This window comes from Solanum stenotomum, chromosome 9 (assembly GCF_019186545.1).
Source record: "Solanum stenotomum isolate F172 chromosome 9, ASM1918654v1, whole genome shotgun sequence".
NCBI classification, from domain to species: domain Eukaryota; kingdom Viridiplantae; phylum Streptophyta; class Magnoliopsida; order Solanales; family Solanaceae; genus Solanum; species Solanum stenotomum.
Genome location: NC_064290.1, coordinates 50,479,970 through 50,499,816, shown reverse-complemented (window position 1 = coordinate 50,499,816; position 19,847 = coordinate 50,479,970). Strand labels below are relative to the sequence as shown.

At 31.3% G+C, this 19,847-nt stretch overlaps 1 protein-coding gene across 2 annotated transcripts; it reads left to right on the top strand.

Moving 5' to 3' along the window:
- Positions 1-13,805: 13,805 nt before the first annotated feature.
- Positions 13,806-15,913, top strand: LOC125877041 (uncharacterized). 2 transcript variants are annotated; one of them, XM_049558345.1, is made up of 4 exons: positions 13,806-14,159; positions 14,239-14,353; positions 14,453-14,564; positions 14,713-15,913. In XM_049558345.1, the coding sequence occupies exons 1-4, from the start codon at positions 14,059-14,061 to the stop codon at positions 15,828-15,830; spliced, it is 1,446 nt and encodes a 481-aa protein (XP_049414302.1). In that variant the 5' UTR covers positions 13,806-14,058; the 3' UTR covers positions 15,831-15,913. The 2 variants fall into 2 exon arrangements, with proteins under 2 accessions (XP_049414302.1, XP_049414303.1); XM_049558346.1 differs by having other exon boundaries at positions 14,016-14,159; positions 14,250-14,353.
- Positions 15,914-19,847: the final 3,934 nt, after the last annotated feature.

The window sequence follows — 19,847 nt, the reverse complement described above, 5'->3', positions numbered from 1 at the left end:
TTGTGTCCACTCCCAATTGTGAAGATATAACTGTAAGCAAGCCTTCGTATTTGGTGGTTGGATCATACATAACTCCTTCAATATTGTAATCCACGTAATTGCCTGTTTAAAATAACAAATTCTTTGTTAATATTAAAAGGAACTTTCAGAATTACTTACTACAGTCATCAACTTATTTAGATTTGTTTATACATTGATTTTCGTTGGTATATAAGCCATTTATTGAAATACCAAAGTATTTACCAAAATTTCAACCATTTAATTATCTTATAAAAACAGTCAAAGAAATACCAAAGTATTTTACCAATATTTTAACCATATAATAAACGTAAAAAAAACAGTCAAAGATTACATACCCTTAAACCAATTTTTAAAATTTATGATTTTATCAGGTTACCATCAGTAAATGTACGAACTATTTTGCACATTATTATTTACACCAATTCACATACTTAAAATTCACTAAAATATGTACCATAAGTTTATTACGAGGTTCTAATTATATACCATAGATCGTCAAACTTGTAGTTTTTGACACCACCAATTACACCAAATTATTTATTACTACACTCACTTTAATATACGTTCATATGTAAGATAATATAATTTGACCAAACATTACACCAAATCATGCATCAGGCTATTTGTTTGGCGTCAGCTATTAGTGACAATTATACCAGATCAAATACCTAAACAAATACAGAAATACATATTGAAAACTTATTGATATAAAATATTTGCTACCATACGGCACACATCATACCAATTAAACATAAACTTTAACAAAAAACAAATTTTACACATCAGTGTACAACAAAATCATACGAAATTGTTGAAATTACACCAAAATTTGGACGATCCCGAACATCAACTAAATTGTATGAATTAATTTAAACCAAAATTGACAAAATAAACAAAACGAATAACTACCAAAAAGTACAAAATAGATATTTGTGAAAAATCAAATTCAACCACAAAATAAAAAATCATGAGAATTATTTTTTATATAATTACCTGCTGAGTCCCATCGCCCGTTGTGTTGAATTAGAATTGAGAAATTATTGGTATGCATTTTTTTCAATAATCGTTCTTTGTTTGGCCGATTTTTTAAGTCAGAGAAAGGAGTTATGTTTTTGGTAGGAAACCTCTATTTATGGGAGATAATATATAGCATATTTGAATAAATTAGGGAAGGTAAAATTATTGGAGAAATTTATGGGAAGTGGGATAAGCATGGCTGATTTGGAAAATCTTTTTTTTTTTAAATTTAAATTGTACTTTTGAAAAAAAAAGTATTGCTATATAATTGAAAAAAAAAGTATTGCTATGTTGGTGTAAATACAATTGTTAATTTGTATACTTAAAAAATCCGCCCAATAAAAAATGTCTGAATTCAAACATGAAAGGATGATGAAATAGTAAGTTAGGCCCAAGACCAACTTAACAAAGGTGAAAAGGATCTGAGCGAAAAAAAAAGGGGCAAGAACCAATCTTCACCATTCACAAGTCATCAATAATAGGACAATATGACATAGTAGCACAAGTCCACATGATTAATGATCCTCCACTTCAAGAATTCAACATTCAGGGGGTCATACTTGCAAAGAAGTTGCACAATTTTGTACAATAATAATCCTAGAAGAAAATCCATAACCAAAGGAATAAAGTTAATTTCAAATTCCATCTCAAAATTATTATTTTTATCTTACGTACCAAACGATCTTTGAATGAATAATATTGTAGGTGAGGTCAAAAGGAAAATGGACCCTGACACAAATGTTGTATAGGGCAAGGATGTTTTCTTGTTGTGCCTTAAGGCTGGCATTGATGGGGCATTCATCATGGCTTTAGTGCTTGTCCTTCATCAAGTTGAGAGACATCACTTTAAAAAGAGTGTTGATATGGGCTAATTTCAAGATATAAAATTTATGAGCTCTTATCACAACGGGAGGAAGTTGCTTAGATGGTAATTAAGTACCTCTCATTTCTAGCCTCAAGATTGCGAGTTCAAGTCTCCAAGAGAACAAAAAGATAGGAGCTCCTAGGAAGGGATTAAAAAGAACGCGTGAATAAAAATCATGACGTTTTGATTAATTACGCAATCAAGAATTAGTAAAAACTTACCTAAATTAGACATTCGCATCAAGCAAATGGATGTAAGGTATGTGACATGTTTAAAACCACAAAATTATTTAAAGATATGTTGATTTTACATACCTTTAGTTTAAAATCTCAAGATACAATTTTTTTTTCTTACACTCTGTGTTAAATCTAAACCAGACAAATAAATTAAAATAAATAAATTTTATTGTTTTTGCATGTTAAAGTAATGGGACCTTATGATAACAATATATAGGGATGGCAATGGGATGGGGCGGGGGGTTGCGGGGCAAACCCGCTTAAACCCACTAACATTTCTACCCTCCCCGCTCCGCCCCACCTAGCATAATTTGTTGTTTTCAACCCGCCTCGCCCCGCACCGCATAAACCTGCCCCATCCTACATAATTTGTTAAAAAACTGAATTTTGTCAAGTGTTAACGCTAAAGTACATGTTAGCCTAGCATTAAAATGCAAGTTTGCCTTTATAGTACTCTTCTTTTAAGTATGTCAATAACCTTTTTTTTGGTAGCTTTGAATTAGTACATCTGATGTAATAAACAAAAAATTAAAATGCAAATAGTAACATAATTTTTTCTTCTTTCTAGCTTTCTTGCCATTCAAAAAAAAATCATAAATATTCAGTCAGTTGCAAAACTGATACAAAATTTGTGTAACAGCGAACTAAAAGATTGTTTAGCCCTACCCCGCAACTGCCCCGCTCCACATAAATTTTGAAAAAATATATTTAAAATCGCCCCGACCCGCTCTGCATCTGCAAAATCTCTAGCCCGCCCCGCTCCACACACCGTAACCCGCCCCGCATTGCTCCATTGCCATCCCTAACAATATATAGCCACAAACATTTTACTCACTTTAACATCAAACTCATCTTAATTTTCAAGTTTTATTGTTATAATGAGTAAAATTCAGTGATCAAAAGTAAAATTTAGTGATATTCTATTAATTTAATATTAATTTTTTTTATATTTTATTAAATGAAGTTCAATAATTATACGTGAAATTAAGTCGGAAACTACCTAACATGTCGGAGAGGAAGGTTGATCTTCTTGGTTTTATCAATCTTGTGAAGTACTATTAAATGCCATATTCATAAAAGTAATTAAATTGAAGTGTCTTCATTTTCCTTGCCTATGTTTTATTACCTCAAATGAGTAAAATTGATAGTTGATGTAGATTTAAATTGAGGAAGATGGGTAGTTTTCTTGGTTTTATCAATCTTTTGCAAAGTTACTTATTGCCTTCTTCATGCAAGTAAATTGAATTGTGTTTATTTACTTGTCTATTTGTTATATATTGTTACAAAGAGTGATATTGCTAGTATATATACTTCCATGTAAAAACTCATCTTGATTTTAAAATGTTTAGTTTTATATTGAGACCACTACTTTGACAATTATTTCCATCGTTCCATTTATTTGTCATAATTTTCTTTTTAAGAGTCGAACAATATGAATATTGACTAACATTTTAAAATATATGTTTTCATCATATTAACATAAAATTAATATAATATAATTTAGCTTTGAATATTAGTCAAATTGACTCTCGAAAAGTTCAATGCAACAACTAAAAAGGAACGAATATATATATATCAACTTTTTAATGTTAAATCTTCTGAACTATTTGAAATAGATTAAATTTACTAACAAATAATATAAGTATTTAATAGAAAGTGACTTGATAAATCTTAGTAACTCAGTTAGTTGGCTAACCAAATTTTCACCTTGTTGATGATGAGGATTCAATTTCTCATCTTGTAATCTCCTCCTGCATTTTTCTTCCCCTAACTCCTAAAAAGAAATATAAAAATAGGAAGTGACAATATTGTACATGATGATGTGGGTAAGTGGGTGGGTGAGTGCGTTGGGGGATGTAGGGAAACAAAAATATATATTGTACTGTTGTGGGACAAAATTATTATGCAAAAGAAATTCATGTTTTCTGTAGTCCTTAAATTTTTGGAACTATTAGAAATTGCACCAACAGAAAAATCTTATTTGACTGACAATATTTGTTTTAAGGCATTCAATGAAAAAAAAAGGGACAAAAATGTAGTTCAACTTCATAAATAAAATTTATTTTTATATGGATATAAGTGTTGGATATATATATATATGATTGAGAATTATTGCACACCAGAAATTACATTAGGTTGAATAGTTGATAATTAATGTTTTCAACATGTGGAATTGTAACACAATTTTATCGAAATAATATATCTACTTTCACAAGATAGATGTAAAATTACGTATATAATATGTTATTGTTTCCATGGGGTCTAATAAGCTTAGCAGACTATGAATTTCTAGTAAAATGTCAAAATTATAAAAAAGAATCAAAATTTGTATAACATTTAGATGTAAAAAAAATCAAAATTGATTTAACTATCTAGGACTAGGAGTAATGATACAAATATTTTACCGTAAGTAATCACATTATTATTCACCCTTATAAATAAAAAGTCTCGAGTTTGAATTCATGAAAATGGAAAAAAATTCAGGACATACTGAACCGATGCAGATCCTAGCAGAGTATCATGAATGAAGGCATGAATCTAATTTTCTGTTCATCCGGAAAAAGTCATCTTTTTCTCAAAGCCCTCGACAGAAAAAGAGAAGAAAACAACCAATGACATTTGAGCGTCACCCAAGAAATGGTGCAATGCTTTCATTATAATTTTTTGAATTATTCATCCATAATCTTGACATGTTCTTCTTATAATTTGGTTCATCAACGTAAAAAAGATTTTTCTTTTACCAACAAAAAATTGAATTATATATATATATATATATATAAATCTTGCATTAATCTAATGAAAAATCTTCAACTAATAAAGGGAGAATATATGGGAAACTTTTGTTAGATGTTATTTAGCTTATGTACTAAATAGTGTGTCCCAACAAAAATGATTCCTTAATTATTCCTTAATAGTTTTGGTTCTCTAGTAAAAAGTATGCACTTTTTATTTTGATGTCACGTCTTAAAATTGAATTTAAATATGCTTGTCGTTTGATCTAACTATCTATTGAGCGAACCCTGAATTTATAGTCAAAACTTGAATTTGAAGTTTATGAATTTTTATAATGACCTCAATATAATATATAATAGCCATCAAACCAAAGAACAAGTATCAATATTTAATATATTTTTAAAAAGGTAATAGATCCTAACTAACTTTTCTTTGAAAATTTTTATTTTGGAATTGGCTTTGTGAAACAATGAAAAGAAATGATACATCTCTTTTCTTTTTTTTTAAGAAGAGAAGTTTTTTTTTTCTGTCTTAGTTGTTAATTTTATGTGTTGTTTTTTAAAAGAAACTTTTAATTTATTTATTTTTTGCATAAATATAAACCATTGAACCATCCAATTGGTTTTGTCAGTGGATTCACACGTATAAGATTATCTATATTTACTAGCTTTTTAAATACAAATATAAAATTTACGTAAAATTTATTGTGTTTGTCAAAACCCCTGTATTACATTGTAGCTTCGCTCATGCCTGAATTAAGTGGTACTAAACATTACAAAATTTAAATTAGCTAGCTGCATAATAAAATCACCATATATTTACTAATTGAAATTTTAATCTCAAACTGAAGGTTAAATTGTAAAATCCGACCAAATACAAAACTGACTAAAAATATTCTCATGAGCCTCTAAAAATATTATAAAAATTAGCCTAACTGTTGGTGTCCAAAATGTGATCGTCGATATTTGCATTTAAGAAAATTCAAAATAAGTCATTCCAGCCTAAGTATCACATGTATAAATAAACAATTATAAATAAAATTCTTGAAGTCTAGTTTCCACTTAATTTCTAATGGCAATAGAGTTATTGTAACAATTATAAATAAACATATTAATTTGATAATGGCAATAGAGTTATTGTAATAATTATAAATAAACATATTAATTTGATAATAACAGTAAAGTTATTGTAACAACTATAAATATAAATGACATTGGATATAAAAGAATGATGCACTATACTACCTAATTATGAAATTACATGATTATTCAATCAAATATGCTTTCAAAATAGTTGTTCAAAATGATCTTTATATGAAGCTTTACTTGGAAGTAGTAAATCATGCTAAAGGTCTTTCTTTAGACCTCAAAGTGTGAGATTCTTTACTACATAAGAGAGGTTTGACTGAGTGGATAAATATTGTAGATTAAATAAAGAAAAACGCTAGTTAAAAAATTATTGAAAAACTTGACATCCTAGCTTAAGATAAGAAGTTTGTATTGATAGTACACATGAGAGATGTGGATATATATAAGTAAGAAGATCTTACCAACCAATGGCGGAGCCACCTTATTCTCAGGGGGTTCATCCGAACCCCCTTCGGCGGAAAATTATACTACTTATACACGGTTAAAATAATTTTTTTGGTGTATACAGTAGATGTCGAACCCCCTTCGGCTATTTCGTGTGTCTATTTCTTTAGATTTTGAACCCCCTTATTGAAAATCTTGGCTCCGCCATTGTTACCAACTAATGACTTATTTTAAAGTCGTGGTGATTTAGGCCCAAAATGGACAATATCACTTGTCACTCATATATGTCAGCTTTGTCGATGTGGGTCAGAGTTCAATTGAGTTTAGGTGAATCCCGATAAGGTGGGGTAAATCTCAGTGCTGAGTTAGACAAATCCCATGTGGTGGGGCAAATCTCAACGAGGTTGCTGAGTCCATAGGGGGGGGGTTGTATGTGACTGTAGACAATAAAATTCACATCGAGAAAACAATAATCAAGAACGGAAAATTATGCAACAATCGTTTTTATTAATTCAAAGTGCGAGTGTTACAATCTATATGATTCCTCTGAAACCGCCTTTTCGAATATAAATTCAAGGGCTCTTGAGCTTGTTCTTGAATTTTGTTCTTGTTCTTGGACTTTCATCTTGGATTCAAGGGCCTTTGGAGCTTGTTCTTGAATCTTTGATGAACTTGGACTTTAACTTTATCTTGATCTTGAACTTAATCTTTCTTGAACTTGATCTTGATCTTTATTTTGATCTTGAACTTTATCTTGATCTTGACTTCTAGTTGAATCCAAGGGCTTCAAACTTGATCTTGAATCCGGCGGTCTTGATCTTGATCGTTCTTGATCTTGACTTCTAGTTGAATCCAAGGGCTTCGAGCTTGATCTTGAATTCAGCGGTCTTGATCTTGATCGTTCTTGAACTTGAATCTTGATCTTGACTTCTAGTTGAATCCAAGCGCTTCGAGCTTGATCTTGAATCCGGTGGTCTTGATCTTGATCGTTCTTGAACTTGAACTTTATTTTGGTCTTGACTTCTAGTTGAATCCAAGGGCTTCGAGCTTGATCTTGAATCCGGCGGTCTTAATCTTGATCGTTCTTGAACTTGTACTTTATCTTGATCTTGACTTCTTCAAATCTTCAATTCTTAAACTTGAACACTTGAATTCTTGAACAATTGCGTTCTTGAATTCTTAAACTTATAGCTTGTAGAGCAATTTGTGGCTTTTGATCCACGAGCTTTCTCTAGCTTTTTGTTTAGAATTCTTCGTTCTCTTTTCTGAATTATGAGGACCCCTATTTATAGTATTAAAATAGAGGAGTTGTGATTAGAAGAGAACTCCATTCGGCCAATCAGATTTAAGTGACATGACATATGAGCTTTATGGAGCGAGCTTTAATTAAATCTATATTTATTAGATTTAAATAATTTACTCAATTATATTAATTAATAATATTTATTTGGACTAATATATTCATAAATTTAATATAATCCAAATCATTTTATAAATTTATATTTAATAAATTTTAAATGACTACAGTGACACCCCAACTTAAGATAAGAAGTCCCACATCGGCAAACTCATGAGAAATGTTGGGTATATAAGCAATCAAGTCTTACCAACTAGTGATACGTTTTAAAGTCGTGCGGGTCTAGATCCAAAACGGACAATATCACTAGCGGGTTGGGCCAATATAAAAAGCTTAGAAAATACTCAACCTAGATTGATATATTTGAAGGGTTAGAAAAATGATTTAGTAAAATTACACTAAAGTCCAATTTCTTTAATATTTTACTCTTCAAGTGAATTGCAAACTTGATCTTCAATTTTAGTCTCTAAACTTAAAGACAAAGAGTTGTCTCTTAACTACCCTCCAAACCATCAAATTACCATGTGAATATATCAAACAAAACAATACATGAAGGATCAAATTGTATTTTTAGTCATACAAGAGGGACCCAAATTGCTATTTGTTATTTTCTTATAATATGTCCAAATCTCAAGTGGATCCTCTATGGTTCCACCATGTGACACACTTAACCAAAAAATAATAATAAATTTTTTAAAATTAGAATCCCATCAACTTATGAATCTCAGTAATTTTGCTATAAACAGAATGAGATTTTTATCAATTCTAGTGCATTTTCATAACATCTAAACTTTACCTTAAATAGTAAATTAGGTAATCCATAATAAATTTGAATCATTCTAATTGATCTTGACACATGATCAAAATAGAAATTATATTTTTCATCAGAAATAAAAAAAAAAGGTGGACCATGTTTCATTAGAAAATTTTCATTAGAAATACAACATGCCCCTTTTTTCCCCTTTGAGACTTTGATTGCAACATTACAAGGGTGTCTATTTACTTTTTTAAATTTTTCTATGAAAATGACAATGTATTTATAAAGTAATTCTTTCCCCTCAATTTTTTGGGTCCACCTAAAGAGTAGTTATTGTGAAATTATCCTTTGCATAGAAATGATAAAGACCTTATTATTATTATATCTTTAGATCTTTTTATACATAAAAAAATTCTTTTTTTTTTGGAAATAACTTTTTGTTTTATTTGAAAATTAGTGTTTTGAAAATTTCAAAATTCAGTTTGAAGTTGTATTTTAAATTTGGAAAATAACTTATAACATGTTTGTTTGCATGCAATAGATTTTAAAGTGGTAGAAAATAAATTGCAATCACAAATAAAATATGAAGAAACAAGAATATTTTATTGATAGATAGTGTGGGGACAATTCTGTTCCTGATCCCCTTGATTTTTCTCTCTGAATTTTTGTGATTCGACGGCTGTTAGTAGCGTATTTCTCAAACATAGGAGACTATCATCTTGATGTCTTTAAGAATGTTCCATGAATTTGAGGAATATTTGAAATGCCTCTTCAAAGGAATATATTACCTTTTATATAAAGCATGAACTAGGGTTTAGGGTAGAGTAGTCCTCCATAATCAGTGGCGGATCTAGGATTTTAAGGTTGTGGGTGCTCTGAAAGTGGCGGAGTCAAAAATATAAAAAATACATGTTAACAATGAGATTCAAACTCAAGCTCAATAACACTAAAAGAGCCTTAAGCACCCACCAAAGAGCCAATGGGCCAAATCAAATCATTTATTCATTGGGTGCTCTATGTTAATTTTATATAAATACCTCTTAATTTATATATATATATATATATATATATATATATATATATATTTCGAGACGAGGTTAATGGGTGCTCGAGCACCCGACGGACTCCATGTGGGTCCGCCGCTGCCCAGAATCCTAACGAGAATCGAATATATCTTGTAGAGCGCCAACTAAAATTGATGCACGTGTTGCAGAGTCCCACAAATTTTCAATGTCTACAATGTTTTCAACTCCCTTTTCAGTTTTGAAGATGTATTTAAGCATGTACGTTATTCTAAGTAATCCCTACAATAAGTATGACGAAATAAAATTCTATGTTCAACTCCAATTCCAACTCCATAAATTTTAAATAAAATAAAAAATATTTGAAATCTATGACCAAACGTCTATTTCTTTTACTTAATTATCATAATGCATCTATTGGTGTATGTTATTAATATTTGGTACAAATAAGCTTTTACACAACACTAGTGTTGGGGTCCTATGGGGATTATGTTGATGTAAAAGATAATATTATTTGTCACTTAAAATTTATGAACACAAACAGCTAGTCATTTCCACAAAAAGGGTTGGCCACAAATATATACTTTATTTAAACAAAAATAAATTTTAAAAAATATTAATTATCAAAACCAAGAAACCCCATCCTTGCAAAAGATGGAAGAACACGACACATTGTCCTTAAATAAGTTGTCTACCCAAATTGAATCTGTTAAACTCTGTTGATAGCTACCTTATTATTATTATTATTATTATTTTTCTTTCTAAAACCCCACAACAAAAGTGCAATAACATGAGGAATGAGAGGAATAGGAACCGGATCGTGGTAGGACAAATAAGATTTCTTCATTTTTTATTAGAGATTTCGAGTTTAAGTTTTTATTGACAGTGAACTTTTCCTTTTATAAGAGTCTTATGTGGAGCAAATTTGAATTAGTCGAAACTTCAATGTAAGAAATTTAGGTAGGAAGCGTTTTTCTTTAATTAGAATTAGTCAAGACATCAATGTAGAGAACATTTTTTCTTTTTTTGTTTCCCACGTTTAAGTTTTTATTGGTAGTGAACTCTTCCTCTTATTGAGCCTTGTGTGAAACGAATTTGAATTAGTCGAAACTTCAATGTAAGAAATTCAGGTAGGAAGCATTTTTCCTTAAAGCGCTTCCTAACAAAGGCGACTTTGTACCCAATGGGACTCAAATCCGAAACCTCTTAGTTAAGAATGAAGGAGTATTTACCACTCCACCACAACCCTTGTTGGAACGTTTTTCCTTTAATAAACCTCATATTCGCGAATTCAGATTAATCAGAAGTGCTTAATGTGAATATCGAAAGCTGAATCAGAAACCAGGAAAACATGAGGAGTAGGAACCATAAAGGGTCATAGTAGGACATATATGATTCCTTCATTTCTCAGTAGAGGTATTGAGTATAAAAAAAATTTGGTAGAGCTAGATTAATCGAGACCTCAATGTAAAATATCAACTCGATGAATCTAACGCCGAGCGAATTGGAATTACTCAACACTTCAATATAAAAAAACAAGGAAGGAAGCGGTTTTTCTTTAATGAGTCTAATATAAAGCAATAACATATTTCATATAATTTCACAATTCACAAATTATGATCTGAAAAAGACATAGTGTATGTAAATCTTATCATTATCTTAGAGATACATAGATCATTTTTAATAAACCTCGACTCAAGAAAAATACAATCTAAAATCTTAATATAAATATCGAACACCGAAAAGAAAGAAAAAGATAGAGGAGTAGGAAAGTTGGGGGAAAATCCCATTAAGTTAGTTTCCTATGGTGGTCCCAAAATTGCAAGCAAAGATGAGCCATTTTGTAGAGACAGTTGTGAGGGTGGGGGGTTTTTGCATTTTGGAGAGAGGTTTGTGGGGCTCTTTTTGCGCAATTTCGAAGTGACACGCCATGACATTTCATTCTCTCCATAGCTAATAATAAAGTCATTACTTTTTTCTTAAATAGTATTAGCGTCCCATTCAACTCACGTCCATTTAAAATAATTATTTTGAATAATATGTTATAAAGTATTTAAAACAATTTTCAAATGTCATTTATTTTGAAAAAAGAAATTACTTATTTCAAATTTCACAACAGAGCATGAATAAACATCCATCTAGATTTCTAACTTTTTTTTTCACGTACTATCCCCCTCTTCAAATATCACATTTTTATATCCAAACACTTTGTTGATCCAAGTTATTAAGGATTATTCGATTTGTGGGATATAGTAATGATAATTCTTGATGAAAAATGAAAATATTTATCTTGTATTTAATCAATTTTTTTAATTCTAAAATTAACAACTCAGAATTAACTATATCATAATCGTGATATTATTTTTTTCTACCTTCCATGGTGAGTTAATAATTGCACGATTATTAATTTCATAATAAAATATCAAAATNCCCCCCCCCCCAAAAAAAAAAAAATCCAAGCCTTTTTCTCCCCAAGTACTCCAAAAAGTCTAAGACTTAAATTGAAAATAAAAATGTCTCACAACTTATTATCTAGTATAAAATCAAACACATATTATATATATCTCCAACAAATTCAAAATCTATTATAAAAATAACTTCATTATTAATTCTATTATTCACTTTATGAGTTTTCAAAAAATATATATTTATTTATTTATATTGTTATAACTTATACACCAATAAAAAGAACCTTTACAGTTAAGGGCATCTCCAACCCTATACTCTATTTTACTCTCCAAATATAAAGTTCTCTATTTTTTCAGACAATCAACCCCAACCCAATTCTCTATTTTACTATCTAAAAAATAATCTTTTTCTCTCTCCTCATTATTATATTATTATTTATATTTCATTCTTATTTTCTTATTTCATAATATAAATACTTTATTTCTTTTTCCCAATAACTATTTGTATAACTTTCATGTGATATACAAATTTATTTTTCATTTTTTTATTTAATATAAGTTATATTTTATTCTAAATTTTTAAATAACATAAATTGCAAGAAAATATTATATAATGTACAAATTAATGGACAAATTCAAATAAAAGTGAAATACAATTACATAAATATTACATAAGCACTCAGTTTTTGAAATTATTACATTGCTCTCATAAATGCTCTATTAATGCATTACGGAGTTCAAAATGAGCATTTTTGTCCTTAATTTTTTTATGTCTAGCTAAAACTTGTTCAAATCAGAGATTTTCATCTACCACCATTTCTGTTGTTGGAGTTGGAGCCTCGGCATCTTGAATTGGTGCATTAAAATCACGTTCATTCTCAATTATCATGTTGTGCAATTTAATACATGTAGTCATTACATCATGTAGCACTTCCTTTCTCCAAAAACATGGCGGTCCTATAATAATTGGAAAACGTGATTGCAAAACTCCGAATCCACCTTCAACATCTTTTCGGCATGATTCTTGTTTCATCGCGAATTAATTATTATGTTATGTATTGTATTGTATTTTATCTTGTATTTAAATTATTATGTTATGTATTGTATTTTTATCTTGTATTTAAATTATCATATTATGTATTGTATTTTTAAATTAAAATTTTCATCTTATCATTTTAATTTTATGTATTCTTTATAGTGAAAATTAATAATAAATTCAAATTATATTATTGACGAAAATTAGAAAAAATTAAAATACTATTAATTCGGGATGAAAGTAGTATATATTAAATAATATATATTTTTAAATAATATATTACATTTTAAAAGAATTATGAATATTAGATATTTAATTAATGACATTATATGTAAAGTAATATGTTAATTAGAAAGTAATAGAAATAATAATAAAATATTCAAAAAGTGAAATAGAGAGTGAATAGTAGTTCTTCAAATTTGGAGAACTACTATTCACCTCTCTAAATATGAAGAATAGAGAGTAATATGGAGATGAGTTGGAGTGTCCATTCTCTATATTTAGTAAAATAGAGAATGGAGAGTAAAATGGAGATGGTCTAAAGAATTTAAATATGACATTTATACTAGTACTTGTATGCTCTCTAGTAGGGACTAAAGGAAACCTACATACTCCCTTCATTATAATTTTTATCTGATTTTGATTTGATACGAAATTTTTAAAAATAAATTATTATTTTATATTAGAAATATATTTTAATCTCGTGATCTTAAACATATTGCAACGGAGTGTATTATTGCATCCAAACCCAAACAAAAAAAGGAAAATACAAAAACAAGCATCTCTCCCCCCTTTTCTCCCCCAAAAAAAGTTAAGAAAACTTGAAGGGGGGTAGGGGGAGTGTTGGAGAAGTTGAGAGAAGCCTAAACAAATACCTAAAGCTAAGAGAGAGCTAATTCTTGATTTTCACTTCATACCCCCAAAACACCCATGTAGAGAAAAAAAGAATTGCTTTTTCTCTTTGAAGTTTCAATCTTTCTTGCTATTTCTGTCACTCTGTCTAACCAATCTTGCATTTTGCTCAAAGTACAGTGTTCAAGTTGATATTTTTATTTGTGGGTAAGAGGAAAGAAGATGCCTAGACCAGGACCCAGACCTTATGAGTGTGTTAGAAGAGCTTGGCACAGTGATAGGCACCAACCCATGAGAGGTTCTATCATACAACAAATTTTCAGGTACTTTTGGGGCAAATTGTGTACTTTGGGTTTTCTTGATTTTTGTTATCTATAAAGTGCTCACCATCTGTTTGATCAGGGTTGTAAGAGAAAGGCATAGTGTTGTTACAAAAAAGAACAGAGAATGGCAACAGAAGCTTCCTGTTGTGGTCTTGAAAGCTGAGGAAATTATGTACTCCAAAGCTAATTCTGAGGTATTTTGTTTTTTCTTTACCTTGGGGTATGTTGAATTTGGATTATATGGAAGAAAATAATTTCAAGATTTTGTTTTTTTGGTCCCTTCTGTCAATTAGGCTGAATATATGGATCCTGAAACACTTTGGGATAGGGTAAATGATGCCATTGATACCATCATTAGGAGAGATGAGACAGAGACTGGACAACTCTTGCCTCCTTGTGTTGAAGGTACTAAAGTTCACAACTTTCTTTTACCTCGCTGCTCATTTATACTGTTCCATTTGTTTTAGTTCAATTACTCAGCAAGAGCTATGTCATGTTGCAAATAGATTTCAAACTGATTATGTCTTGTTTAACATGAACCTTTGGTCCTCAGCTGCTCTTAATCTGGGATGTATACCGGAGAGAGCGTCTAGGAGCCAGCGGAACAGTAATCCAAGGAGTTACCTCAGCCCAAGAACTGAGGAACCTCATTGTGTACCTCCTAAAGTTTTTAGTAGAAGTGCCAATGAGCTGAACTCTAACTCATCGTTACCTATTCGCTCTGGAAACCAACCACTGTTCTTGAGACCTTCAAATGTCAATACATCCAGATTAGCTTCAGAATTTGACAGGCCTGTAATGCCGTGCATCAACAATCTAGGTGCTTCCTCAAGTGCAAAAGCCATTATTATTCCGGAAAGTAGTAGTTCATTGGATGTGGGTTCAGTATATCCCCTGTTCTATGGTAATGATCTTCGGCCTGAAGTTTCTACGCTGGTCCTCCGAGAACCTCAGCATAATGTAATTGTTGGCAAACCTATATATCCATCCATTGTTGAGCCTGCTAAAATCAGCTGCTTCCCGAGCTTGTTTCCTAGCAGGAGAGATGATCTTCAAGAAAAATCATGTCAAGCAGATTTTAGGGACAAGACAAGGAGGGTGCCTGAATTGGATTGTGATTTGTCCTTAAGGTTGGGACTCTCTGCAAACTCTGACTTGCAGTTGCAACAGGGTCAAACTAGTTGCATTGGTGATTTTAGGTCAAGTGGCAATTCTCATGAAGGAGACCAGTTCAAGCTTATGTCGACCAGTAAAGGGAAAGAGTTTACTTTCTTTCCTGCGGAGTCTGCCAATAGTCCATCAGGGTTGCCATCACGGTTGCACAGAGCTCATGGAAATTTGGAGGGGTATGGTCACAATACGGAAACACTATTTAGGAAGCATAAGATGCCTGTTAGGCCAAGTGATGGTTTTCAGGAAAGATATGACGTTGAGGCTGTGTCTACCAGCAAAGACAAAGAGTATCCTTTCTTTTTGGTGGAGTCTGCCAATAGTCCCTCCGGGTTGCAAACAGGTCGGGCGAATTTAGAGGGTGAAGATCAGAATGCAGCAACACTACTTAGGAAACGTAAGATGCCAATCCATAACAATATGGAACTTGGACAATTTTTGTGGCAAGATGAGCAAACTTTGAACCGTTTTCCTGGTCAAATGAAAAGGCCAGGTTTGTAGTGTGTAGACAGGTCCATTTTGTTGTATGATAAAATTTTGAGGAAAGAGAATTTTAGGATGCCTCCTTTGCATTTTATCTTCCACTTATTGCTTAAATATGATCTTTTTCTTTGTTGAAATAGCACATAAAAATGTGTAAAAGAGGAATTTAAAACTAACAAAAAGTGCAGCAATTTAACTTGACAGCAATTAGCTGGGATGAATGGCTCAATATACAATATTCTCAAATGTGGTATGTTGGTACACTGACTGCCCTATAAGCTTCAAACATTTGCTCAGTTGGTTGAGTATATTAATGAAGCTTGGTGATAGAATGAAACAGTTTATGCTAAGACCTTGGATTGCCTGGTCTAAGGTTAGGCGTAAAAAATGTGGGTTTGTTTATCCACCATTATATTGACTTGGCTATCATGCTTTGAACTTATTGGCCACTTTACTGTTATGCAAATTTTTCTTATTTATTCTCTTTATGTCAAAACTTCTTTTTTACGGAAGTATCATAGTGAGTGAATCAGAATGGACCAGGATCCGAAATTGTCAAAACAGTAGGTTGGTGGATGATGATGTGTATCAGAAACTATCTTCGTGGGACAAGAAAAAAGTGCCAAAGGCCCTCCTGCTGTTTTCATAACCTAAATGCTCGTTGAAGTAGTTTGCGAACCTGCTACTTTTTCATCAAGTCTGTTCATATTGAAGCAGCTGTCACATTTCCCTTTTGAATAACTCCTCTGTTCCCTGGAAATTGTAAGTGTTAACTATCATGGTATGTTAATTATGACTGAGGAGTCACTTGTTTTATTCTAGAAAGGCTGCCTAATACTATCTCCATAGTAGTCATACGTATCTGTGAACGTGTGCGCTTGAATGTGCACTTAATTTTGGCCTCACGTTTGTTGATCAATTTCATTCCCTAATCTGTTCCACGTACAGACTAGACATTATATTTTGGGTAAGGTGGTGCCTATATGTTCTAAGAATTGATCTTTTGTGCTTCATTTTGCCTTGTATTCGCATTGCACATGTGGAAAGAGATCTGGACTGCATTGCCAAAACTTTGCCTGCACTTGATATATATCCAGTGCTGGGGAGCGCTTGATGCCAGGCAAGTTTTTCATTTCATCAATTAATCACTTCTAGTCATACAAAAATGGAATCATATCCATTTCGTATTACATGATTTCCAACTACACTTCAAGTTATATTGACAGTAATATAATGCAGAAGTATGTGTTTTCTATTGACAAACTGGTAATGCAATTTCTGATTCTTAAATCTAATTGGAATTGGCTGATTGCCACAGTTGAAAGGTGATATTAATATTAGTTTTATATGATTTGTTAAAGGTTAGCTCGATTCAGATTGTTTTTGAACATCTTTGACTAACCTTGAATGTTTTCCCCTGTAACCTGTTCACAGGCTTGGAGTAATGTTACTGTGAAAAATATACAAAATTTGTGGAGAGTGTAAGCTTGACTAGTATAATAGAATAAGAGAGTCGGGGAAACATTTCTTTTAAGGGGCTGTTTTTGCCAAGTAATTAAAAAAACATATCATGCTGTGTATTGTCTAAAATGCACCATAGTGAACACACCATAGGTTATGAACTGTTAACTAATTTTTGGATATCCTGTTCCTTATTTATCAAACTTCCTATCCAAAATGCTATGCAGTTTGAAGAATTCGGCTTCTGTGAGTTGAATTATTTGTTGATCATGATTAGATGCCTTATAAGCATCTTCTTGGATGAACTAAAGCTCATGATGATTTGTAAATCTTTATATGAAGCTAGATGAATGCCCTGTCTTATTTCAAGTCAAAAGGTCCTATAATAAGTTAAGATGCTCCGACTCTTCAAAAATGTTATTGCACTTGTTGCTTTTGGAGGTTCCGACACATATCCATCAACATTTTTGAAGAGTCCGACCAACATAGATAATAAGTGCATATCTTGTGAATTGTGATAATTACCATCAATGATGTTGCTGCTTGTTTTCTAGAAAGCATTTTTGTTGAACAGGAAAACTAAGTTTTTGGTAGCTATTTCCTTGGATATGCACTGCTTACAGAAAAGGCCTCTGCTGCTGTATATGATAAAGGTGGAAACTTTGTTCCATAGGAACTGCCAAATACATCCAAGAATGTTGGGGCTTAGTTTGTCCTGAAGAGCCTTGGTGCTGATCAAAGTTTTAGCCTCTTGATTTCTGTGAAGAAAGAAAGGTAAAAATGTTTCCCAAATTGTATTTTACTGATAGAAAAAAGGAAAGAACAGGTAAGTTATTTCTCAAATTGCCTGTCCAAGCATTTAGTGTACAAAGTTATCCAGTACTTGAGTTAGTGGCTAGTAGTAGTAACTCTTCGAATTAGTTGAGGTGTGCGAAACTGGCCTAAACACTGTGATTATGAAGAAGAAGTTGCTCAGATTGTTGATAACTATTTGCCCTTTATTTTTAAGAAATTCATGCTGGATTGTCCTATTGAAGTAGAAACTTGATAGTAAATTCTTGCGTAGTCTTACGCCCCTAGGGCTTTAGTAAGAGTGATGCTCAAAGGTTATTTGCACATTACGAGTTTGATGCTGCCACAGACAAAAAGCCTTAAATTTAAGTGGAGAATGGTAGACGCTAGCCCTCAGGGATTTCTTGGTTATAAAAAAAAAAAATTTCCTTATCTAGTCTAAGATATGTCTTCTTATATATAACTTTGAACATGTCTCACTTTATGAGCTAGTTTTCGGGGTTTGAGTTACGCTAACGCCTATTTAATATCATGTAAAGTTTTGGGGATATGTTAATACTGAAGCTGCTTCCAAACAAATCAAATTGCTATTCACTTTTTGGCATCTTGATTAAATTATCTTCTAATCAATGATTTACAAAGTCTATCATGTGAAGCTACCTGAATGTTGTGTCTCTTTCAAGTAAAGAGGTCCTAGATTGTGATGATTGTTAAACATTTAATGCTGTCTATATTCCTAAAAGTCCTTTTTGCTAAACAGAGAAATTGAAGCTTTTTGATTGAGAGAAAAAAAAAGCTTCTGCTGCTGAAATATGAAAAAAGTGGTTAAGTTTGTACATCAAAACTGGCAAATAAATCCAAGAATCTTTGCCTTTTTGGTGAAAAGAAGTGGTAAGTTTGACCATTTGGTTAAATAATTAGCTTCTTGATTACCTTAAATGTATGTACTTTAACTTTATGTGGAGAAACAAGACATAAAGTTTTTCACTTATTGTAGATATATATATATAGTAATTCACCCCCCTGCAATGCAGAAATGATGTTGGATTGCATCTTTTTTTTTTGGTTTTGGATTACATTATTGAAGTGGAGACTTGGCTAATATCGGTTGTCTGTTTGGATTGACTTATTTTAAGTGTTTTTTTGGAGTATTCGTGTAAATTTAAACACTTTTGGAGTGTGTGAGTAAATTAAAAAGTGATTATAAGCGGTCAGTTTACAAAGTCATAAGTTAAGATTTTAAACTTATGACTTTTAACTTATAACTCAAAAGCTAAAAGCTAATCCAAACAAGCTTAAGTTGAAAATAGGGTGTGTTTGCTATAAAGAATTTCCTGAAAAAGAAGTGTTTTCTTAATTATTTTTTGGTATTGATTAAAATTTAAGTAGAAATTATTATTTCAAATCGTTTATATATAATCTATTCAAACACTATGAAAGTGACGATAGAGATGGAGATGGTGGAGAACTGGAGATTGGAGCTATGAAAGGTGGGATGAGATAATTAGTGAAAAATGTCATTATGGAACTTGTTTTTCTCGGTTTCAGTGTGATTGTTATTCTTATTTATTTTTATATTTCAAATATTATTTGAAAAAATATATATTAAATTTAAGAGGTTTCGGGTTCGAGTCTTCCTAGATATGGAATTGTCTTTGTTAGGAAGTACTTTACTTTTCAATGTGAGGATTTTTCGATGTAAATTGAATTTAATCAGGCTCCAATATAGATATTGGACATAAAAAATACCATTTTTAGTAAAAGGATCATAGAACATACCCT